Source organism: Canis lupus, chromosome 7 (assembly GCF_048164855.1).
Source record: "Canis lupus baileyi chromosome 7, mCanLup2.hap1, whole genome shotgun sequence".
NCBI classification, from domain to species: domain Eukaryota; kingdom Metazoa; phylum Chordata; class Mammalia; order Carnivora; family Canidae; genus Canis; species Canis lupus.
Window position 1 is genome coordinate 66,823,277 of NC_132844.1, and position 9,062 is coordinate 66,832,338.

General features: G+C 55.9%; 1 protein-coding gene across 2 annotated transcripts; it reads right to left on the minus strand.

The window, feature by feature from the left end:
- Positions 1 to 661: 661 nt before the first annotated feature.
- CDKN1A (cyclin dependent kinase inhibitor 1A) lies at positions 662 to 8,931 on the minus strand. Of its 2 annotated transcripts, none has more exons than XM_072833245.1 (3): positions 8,774 to 8,931; positions 3,584 to 4,039; positions 662 to 2,171 (listed from the first exon to the last, which is right to left on the minus strand). In XM_072833245.1, the coding sequence occupies exons 2-3, from the start codon at positions 4,026 to 4,028 to the stop codon at positions 2,122 to 2,124; spliced, it is 495 nt and encodes a 164-aa protein (XP_072689346.1). In that variant the 5' UTR covers positions 4,029 to 4,039; positions 8,774 to 8,931; the 3' UTR covers positions 662 to 2,121. The 2 variants fall into 2 exon arrangements, with proteins under 2 accessions (XP_072689346.1, XP_072689345.1); XM_072833244.1 differs by having other exon boundaries at positions 3,584 to 4,033; positions 8,774 to 8,861.
- Between the last annotated feature and the right edge of the window lie 131 nt (positions 8,932 to 9,062).

Here is a 9,062-nt window from a genome sequence, read left to right on the forward strand (position 1 = left end):
CTTTGTTCTACAGTACTCTACTATAGAAAGCTACCACAATTTACATATATATCCTTGTTATGGGCTTTTGGGTTGTTTCCAGTTTGGGTCTGTCAAGACTGCTATGAACATGGTTTCTGGTGGAAATATGTACTGATTTCTCTTGAGAACAAACTTAGGAATGGAATTCCTGTGTCACGGGGCAGGCATGAGGCGAGCCATCTTTGGAAGGTATCATCAAACAGTTTTCTAAAGTAGTTGAGATATTTTATACTTCTGCCTGCAAGGTGTAAGAGTTCCGGTTGTTCCCTATGCTTGCCCACACTTGGCAAGGTCAGCTTTTTTCCTTATAGTCACTCTATTATAAGGGTGCAGTTTATCTTATTGTGGTTTTAACGTGCATTTCCCCAATGAGTAATGATTTGCATGTCCCTGGTGACTAACAACATATTCTTTACTAAAAAGAGGCCACACAATGAACCAAAATATTGATCCTGGTGGGCAATCTTTGCAGAGGTGTGATGTTTATTGTTTTGGGTTTTGTCGTCTTTTGCCTCATTGTCTTTGTTAAGCTCTCGGCATTTTTTAACTTTAAATGCCTAATTGCTAAAATTGTAAAAACGACCCACATAATCTTCCACCTACTTGTGCTTACAAATGGTGAGGCATATTGATCACAATACAAGTTACTAAGAAATATTTATTGAGCACCTGCTGTGTACCCAGCACTGCGGGAGGGGCTGTGAGAGACCCAGGGCAGTACAGGACTTGTTCTTGCCCTTCAGAGGCTTATAGTCTAGGTGGAAACAGGAGAACCAGGACACATGAGGAGCCAGGAGAAAACAGTACAGGCCAGGATGTTACAGGAGCTTACAGTGTTTGGGGTCAGACCCACTAAGTGCTTCAGTACCTCTAGGGGCTCAATGTTCAGGGCCAGAAGAGACAATAACTCACAACTAGCCCATGTAGCATGCCCTATCCACAGCGTCTACCTCTGCTATCTTAAAACATCTGACTCCTTGTTCAGCTGCTATTCAAAGTGCAATGAAATGGGGGAAGGGTAGGGCAGTGGGGAAAGTCCTTGGATGAGTTCCAGGGGCTGGTGTTGCCCTCTCTCTCCTAGAAAAATCTGCTCCCCCCCAATACGCCCCTGACAGATTCCCCACTCAAGTAGGCCTATCTCACCCTCTCAGGACCTCTGCCCCAGGAGGTGAGAGGAGGAGGTGGTCGCTGCTTGAGCTGCCTGAGGTAGAACTGGGGACCCCCACTTCTAGTATACCCCTAGGAAACCCTCTCAGTCCACTAAGCTGGGGGAACAGGCATCCCAGAGCTGCCACCCAGGACTGAGAGGGTCCTAGTGGGAAAGAGAATGGGGGAGGGGCGGGGGACAGAGAGAGACTTGAAAGCCCAGCTGGAAAACAGGGGGCATCCAGAGCTCCTAGAAGACCTCATGGGAGGCCAAACATGGAGACTGTCTCCCTTGTGGTGGCAGAGGGGGTGAGGGGAGGTGGGGTGGTTTGCTACGGGACCCTACCTTCCCCCATGCCTTCACAGGACAGAGTGTTCTAGGCTGTGCCCACTTTAGGGTCACCCTGCCCAACCTTAGAGAAGGTGAGAGGACCCCAAAGTTTTGATGCTGCCCCCACCCTGCTGGGCCCCCCTTCAAAGTGCTGTTTACTTCTCAAATGATAAAGAATCCAGGTTTGGGAAGGCAGGAAGGGGGCGAAATTTCAGAACACCTACCAGGCGGTGAGCAGAGGGAGCCAGGCCCCTCCAGAGAACACCACCCAGCAGGTGAGGGTCATGCCAGCCCCACCTTACCTCTGGGAGAGTGGAAATGAGGAGCACAGGGGGAAGATGTATTTAAATAACAGTTTGCATAATAAAAATACCTAGCACTCTAATAAGCCTATCATTCTGCTATCTAATGGTTTTTTAAATAATCCTAAATGCCAAAGGCTGGGGAGGGGTGGGGGGGGAGGGTGGTGGCAAGCAGGGTATGTACATGAGGAGAAGTTTAAATTAAAACACAAATAATAATTAAGACGTACAAACTGAAGGAGTAAAGGCAAAAGGTGTAGAAGGGGCCTGGGATGTGGGGGGGCTCTCATTTCTAGGAGCTTGAGGCTTCCGGTGAGCAGATTAGGGCTTCCTCTTGGAGAAGATCAGCCGGCGTTTGGAGTGATAGAAATCTGGGAAGAAAAAACAGAAGTCAGCTGACCAGGAGGAAGAGGGCCCAGCAGAGCTATATCCGTCTAGAGCACACGCAGAGGGGGCAGGGATGTCTCCTAGGGCCGAAGGGACACATTGCCAAGTCCGGGGGTGGGGGTGGGGGGCAACTTCCACTCTGCCTCCCTGGGGAGCATTACAGAGAGCATCCCACCACGCTTCACAGCTGTGACCAACAATAACCAGACCTACATCCGTGGGCCGGCTCCAAGCCAAGCTGCCCACTACAGTAGCCAGCTATGTCTGTCGTTAAATGAAGTAGAATCAAATAAAATGAAAAATTCAGTTTCTCAGTCACACCAGCCACACGTCAGATGCTCAGTGGCTATTTGGAGCTAGCGGCACTGGACATCTGCATCACTGCAGAATTCCATTGAACAGCACTGCTCCAAGAATGCCACTAGATACTCTGCGAGAAGTGTTCCGTACAATGACTGGGCCATATAAATAGGAACTATTATTATCCGTATTGTTAGTTCTGACTCAGCTGCAAATTTGCCATGGGATTCTTTTTTTTTTTTTTTTTTTTTAAGGTGAGCTCCAAACCCAGCAGGGAACCCAACACAGGGCTTGAACTCACAGCCCTGAGATCAGGACCTGAGCTGAGACCAAGAGTCAGACACTCAACTGACTGAGCCACCCAGGTGCCCCTGCCATGGGATTCAGGACTGCACCTCTCTAAGCCTGTTTCCTCATGTATAAAATGAAGCTGCCACTGGTACAATGCTCCAAGAATTGGATGAAATGCCCTCTCTAAAGGCTTTGATCTGGAGCCAGGCACAGTATGTGCTTGAAGGTCAGCCTTGCTCATTGATTTTTTTTTTTTTTATCAAGCACCTACTATATGCCAGACACTGTCCTAGGTGCTGGGGATTCAGCAATGAACAAGAAAGATGCAGATCCCTTTCTCGTGGAGATAATCACTTCATGAGGGACATAGACAATCTTAAGATAAGGAAGTAGCTGTTGATAGTAAAATCAAGCAAGCAAACAAACCATATGCCAAAGAAAAAAATAAGGAAGATGGATGGGAGTCTGCTTCTCCCTCTCCCTCTGCCACTCCACCCCTCAACCCCCCCACCCCCGTTCGCATTCTTTGACTCTCTCAAATAAATAAATCTTTAAAAAAAAAAAAAAAAGGAAGGAAGCAAAAAGAAACCGTCTTAGAAATTCACCTTAGCAAGGGGCTTGGCCTATAATAAATGTTCCCAATAAATGTTAGCTAGCTGGTCTTGGCTGTAGACCTGCCGAGTGACTTCCTCTCTCTGGCCTGTTTCCCTCTGGGCCTGATGAGCCAGCTGAACCCGACAGGCCAGCCCCTGCACCACGGATTCTGAGAGTCCCCTGCAGTGTCCTTCCCCACACCCATCCTCACCTGTCATGCTGGTCTGCCGCCGTTTTCGGCCCTGAGAGGTGCCAGGCACACCCGGGGATGCCTCAGGCCGCTCAGGGGAGTGAGGCAGGAGGGTGCAGGTCAGCGACAGGTCCAGGTGGTCCTCCTGAGCTGTCCCCTGCAGCAGGGCAGGCGAGGTGCCGGGCCGCTTGCCCCCTCCCAGGTCATCCCGGCCCCCCCGGGGCCCCGCAGGCAGGGAGACCTTGGACAGGCCCAGGCCCCGCACGCGCTCCCAGGCAAAGTCGCCTTCCAGCGGCGTCTCGGTGACGAAGTCAAAGTTCCATCGCTCCCGGGCCTCTTGCACACAGCTGGCCATCAGCGCGTCACAGTCCCGGCGCAGCTGCTCGCTGTCCACGGGGCCGAAGAGGCGGCGGCAAGCCTTGCTGCCATGAGGGATGGGCAGGGCGTCCCTGGACGGCTCCGACATGGCACCTGCAGCTGAGACACAAGGCCCCCGGTCACTTGGGGAATGGCACCCTGCCCTAGCAGGCCGGGCTTCCTGTGCAAGCTCAGAGGGGAGCTTCCTACTAGAACACGAGGTCTCTGAGTCCTTCCAGCTGATTCTCCACCATCTCCTCCCCACAGGCCACTCCCAGCCCCCAGTCCACAGCCCCCGGATGGGGCCAGAACTCAGCCATCCTGGCACCCCAAGGTCACTGGGGGAGTGGGCAGCTGAAGGACAGGTTCTGTCAACAAAGACAAGTTTATTGCATTAGCAGGATCGGAGTCCTGTTTACCACCAGTATTATCAACTAAAATCAATGAGTTTCCCCCTCGAGGTGTCCTTCATGGGTGTGAATTACCAGAGTCCAGTAGTTTCCCAACCCCAGCCCGGACCAAAAGGTCAGGTCCCAAATGAAAGGGCAGGCTGACAGCAACTCTGGCCTCCTGAATCCCTCTACCAAGATACCCATGTGGGATAATTCTGTTCTGAAATTCAAAAGTACCCCCAGGGTTTTGGGATAAAAAGAAAAAAAAAAAAAAAACACCCCACCTAGGATCTATTCCTAGCTCTGCTGCGTATTACATAAACTTTAAAGTCACTTAAAGGGGTGCCTGGGTGGCTCAGTTGTTTAAGTGTCTGACTTTGGCTCAGGTCATGATCCTGAGGGATGGAGCCCTGCATTGGGCTCCCTCCTCCACAGGGAGTCTGCTTCTCCCCCTCTCTCTGCCTCTTCCTCGGCTTGTGCACAACTCTCTCTCTCTCTAATAAATAAATAAAATCTGTTAAAAATAAGTCACTTAAAAATGTTAAAGATTAAAAAAATAAAGTCACTTAATGTCTCTGGGCCTCAATTTTCTCATCTATAAAAAAATGGGGCTGTGCATGCATGCTCAAGCAATTGGTCAGGGAGTCCCTTCTAGCAAGGCAATAGAACAGAGGTGGAGGCTCTATCCTGTGGTTAAGAGTGAGGGCTCTGGAGCAGGACTGCCTAGGTTGGAATCCAGGCTCCGCTGGGTGACCCTGCACAAATAGCTTAACTTCTCTCAACTCTATTTGCCTCATCTGTAAAATGGAGACAGTAATAGTGAATGTCTCAGAGGACAGATGTGAGGATTAACTGAGTTAACGTAGGTAACAGGCAGAGAAGCAGCTGGTATATAGAAGCTGGTATATAGAAGTGTTATTATTTCTCTGTGTTCAGTTCTGGCTGAGTCTTCCCCCCCTTCCCCCACCACCACCTCCTTCAGACAGCAGCTGACAGGTGCTGTGTGCTGGGGGCCTTTCCCAAGGATGTCATCAGGCGGGAGGCCTGGAGGTGAGGAGGGGCTGGGCAGGGCAGGCCAGGGTGATGATTTCTCCCAGGCTGAGCCACATCCTGCCAGGCACATCAGGTGATCTGAAGTCTAGACAGCCTGGAAGCCTCTGCCTGTGTTAGCTGCATCTGAGGAACCCGTTTTGCGGGCAAAGAAAATTAGAGTTGACCGGTCTACCTGGTTCCTCTCCTTTCACTTCAGAAGAGGGAAAACCGAGGGTGAGTTTGCTCATGACGAAGTGCTGGCACCTACCTGCCCTGCTCTGGCCTGACTCCAGGGCTGAGCGGCTGTGCAACCTTGGCAGGGACTGGCTTTTCCCCCGAGGACAAGTCCTGCTTTGCAGGCTCTGAGGGTGAAAGCTCTGCTGAGTGACCTCCTGGGGCAGGAAGCCCTGGACCCTTGCCACAGCTCCCCCTCCCCACCCCACCTCCCACAGCTTATAGGAGAGAGGACACATTAGGTGACCTCAGACCAAGTTTAAAGGGCAAGCGTTTAGAGAGATACGAGGCTTGCCCCCAAATCAGAAAACTAAAAAGGCCAAGGGCCACTGCCCCATAGAGGGGTTATACAGCACAGTGGGCGGAGCCCTCAAATAACCTTCACCCACTCTCTTTAGGGCAAGCATCAGGATTTATTTATATATTTTTATGTGCCAGGGGCTGTTCTAAGTTAATAAATATTAATTTTCCTAAAGAGTGGGTATATTGGTCTTTTTTTTTTTTTTAACAGAAGAAGTAACTAAGACCTCAGAGAAGTAAAGTAACTTGCCCGAGGTCACATGGCTCACAAGTGGCACAGCCAGGATTTGAACCCAGGCCTGTTTATCCTGGGTTCCGTGCTCTGGTGTTCATCCTTACTCCCTCTCTAGTTTTGTGTTCCTAACCAGAGGCCCAGCAGAATCACTTAGGGAGCTTTTTAAAAAATACAGGTTGATAGGTCCCTCTCTTCCCAGAATAACTCAAACTAAAGGGGATTTAAGCCCCTGGTTGGCTCAGCAGTTGAGCATCTGCCTTCCGTGCAGGGCCTGATGCCGGAGTTCAAGGGTAGAGTCCCACAGCCGGTTTCCCGCAGGGAGCCTGCTTCTCCCTCTGCCTGTGTCTCTGCCTCCTCTGTGTGTCTCTCATGAATAAATAAATAAATAATCTTAAAAAATAATAAAATAAAGGGGATTTAAGCAGGTGTTTGGCAGTTCCCCATATGGGCACTCTTGGGGTGCCTTTCAAGAGAGGATACACAGGACGGCCTCACTGGCACAAGGAGGAGGAGCCTGCCTTGGCTTTTCACCAGGAGGCTGAGTATTCCCAGGCTTCTAGGCGCTCAAGATGGGACCAGAATCCAGGCAAGGATCCTCTCTCCTACCACCCTATGGCCCTCATAGGCTCCTCATCAAAATCTGATCTCATTCCCATTATCGTAACTCCCAGTTCAGAGAAAAGTCAAATATAAACCCTTATTTCACAAACAACCGAGAATAGCATCCTTGGTTGGCCTTCGTGTCTTAGACTTCAGCCAGTTTTAATTCCGAAGTAACCAGTAAGCACTGAGCACCCCGCGATGAGCCAACGGGGCATGCTTTTTCAGGGGCGTTCGCAGCTGCGGCTCAGGCTCAGCCGCGGCGCAGCGAGGCGGGAAGGGAAGGCGGGCGAAGCCGCGTTCCGCGGGAAGGCGCGCTTGCTACTCGCGTCGGGGCCGGACGGGGGCGCCGGTCTCCAGGAAATCACGCGCAGGGTCGGCGTGTGGGCAGAGCCGCGAGCCGCCGCCGCGAGCAGCGATGAGTCAGTTTCCTGCGGAGCGCTCCCCGCCCGCCACAACTCTGCGTGCGCTCGGGCTGCAGCGTCACCCTCGGGTGGGGAGGGGAGGCGGGGGGCGGACCGGGGGGCGGACCGGGGGCCGCGAACACGTCACGCTGAGCCAGCCAGGCTTCCGAAAGCCCCGCCACTGTTGGAAAAACGCGCGCGCCTCCGTGACACACACACACACACACACACACACACACACACACACACTCCGCACGCAGAGGCGCGCAGAGGTTTGGTCCCTCCACCTTATCTCCACGCCCAAAGCACGGGATGAGTCAGATCCCTGGAAAATAAAAATAGACGAAAGCAAGGAAAACAGAACCGCTCGACAGTCCTCGAACCGCGACGTGGAGGCAGGGAAGGGGGGGCAGGGAGGGAGCCGCCCGGGCACCCCAAAGCGCCAAACCCAATTCCAAGATTCTTTTCCGCAAGAGGCGGGCGCCCGTGTCCCCCGAGGGCCCCCGACGGGGGGGGGGGGGTGCACGGTGGCCCGCGCTGGGCGGCGGCGCCCAAAGGACGGCTCGTCCTCTCGCTGCGCGCTGAGCAGTCGCCCTCGGACAGGGCAGTTTGGCGAGGGGCGCCGGGAGCCCCCGGATGTGGCCGTCAGGGTGGGACCAGCCTCCAGATGGGACCTCTCCGGGTCCCTCGCCCCGCGCGTGGGCTGCACGCCCCGCGGCCCCGCGGCGCAGGTCTCCCCTCCCGCTGCGGAATGCGGCGCCCCGACCCCAGGGCAGGCGGGGCGCGAAGGAGGACAGGTGTGTCCGACCCCTGTTCTTCTCCCACGGGCCGGCTGGAGCGAGCCCAGCCCGCGCAGGGCCACCGCTCCGGGTCCCCGAGGGCGCGCTGCGAGGCGGGGACCGGACACCCAGTCCTGGACCTCCCGATGTCCCGGCTTCCCTGAGAACACTCTGTGCCAGCCAAACAGTCACTGTGCCGATCGGGGCACAGACACCCGGGGCGGGGAGGAAGCCGACTTCTGGGGCGCCACTGTCCCCCAGCCCGGGCGGGGCTCTGACCGCACCCGTCCCATTTCCCGGGGTCTCCTTGTCACCGTGAGTCACCTCCTCGATTGCCCTGAAAGGATGTGTCCCAACACGTTCCCAAGGACCGGGGGGGTACGCCGCCCGCGCTGACCTCAGCGCCCAGCCGGTGGCGGACGCGGAGGCGTCGGGGACCCCGGCCGCAGGGGTCTGGGCGGAGACGGCGCGGATTGGATCGCAGCCGCCGGGAGCGGAGGGCGGTGAACCTGCCGGGCTCGGCGTTCCCCGCCCCTCCGGGGGCTCCGCGCCCGGGGGCTCCCTCCGCGCGCCGCCGGGGGCCTGGGGCGCGCGAGTCCACGCCTCCCCTGGCTCCAGGGCGGGGGGCGCGGCAGGGGATCCCCCGCTCTGCTGCGCTCCCGCCGCCCCGGGCTTCCGACACAGCCCGACCTCCGGCACAAGCGCACCTTCCGGAGACACCCGTGGGAGCCGACCCACGCACGTCATTCACCTGTGAAGACGGCACGCGCACGCACACACTCACCCGCTGGGACACGAACACACACACACGAGGCGGACACCTCGGCCGGGCTCCGAGCCGCCGGCCCAGGCCCCCTCGCCGGCCACAACGCCCTCACCTCCTCCGAGGGTCTCCGGCTCCGCGAATCCGCGCCCGCCTCCGCTCTCCAAGCCACCGTCTCCCGCAGCAGCTCGCGAGCTGGCACCGCCCGGTGCCGCCTTATATAGGGACCGGCCGCCCCGCCCCCAGGCCTGGCACCGCCCCTTCTGCCGCCGTCCGCCGCCGCAGCTCGCAACTCGCCGGCGGCTGGAGACCTCCGAAGTCAGACGCCTACACCGCGGGCTGCAGGGGGGCGCTTCCCTCCCCGCCCCGCGCCCCGCGCCCCGCGCCCCGCGCCCGGCGCCCCG

Bases quoted from the DNA above. Each gene is read 5' to 3' on its own strand.
- CDKN1A (XM_072833245.1), bottom strand. From the start codon at position 4,028: ATGTCGGAGCCGTCCAGGGACGCCCTGCCCATCCCTCATGGCAGCAAG. The intron at 2,172-3,583 runs GTGAGGATGGGT...TTTTCTTCCCAG, and splicing joins GCGGCAGACCAGCATGACAG to ATTTCTATCACTCCAAACGC.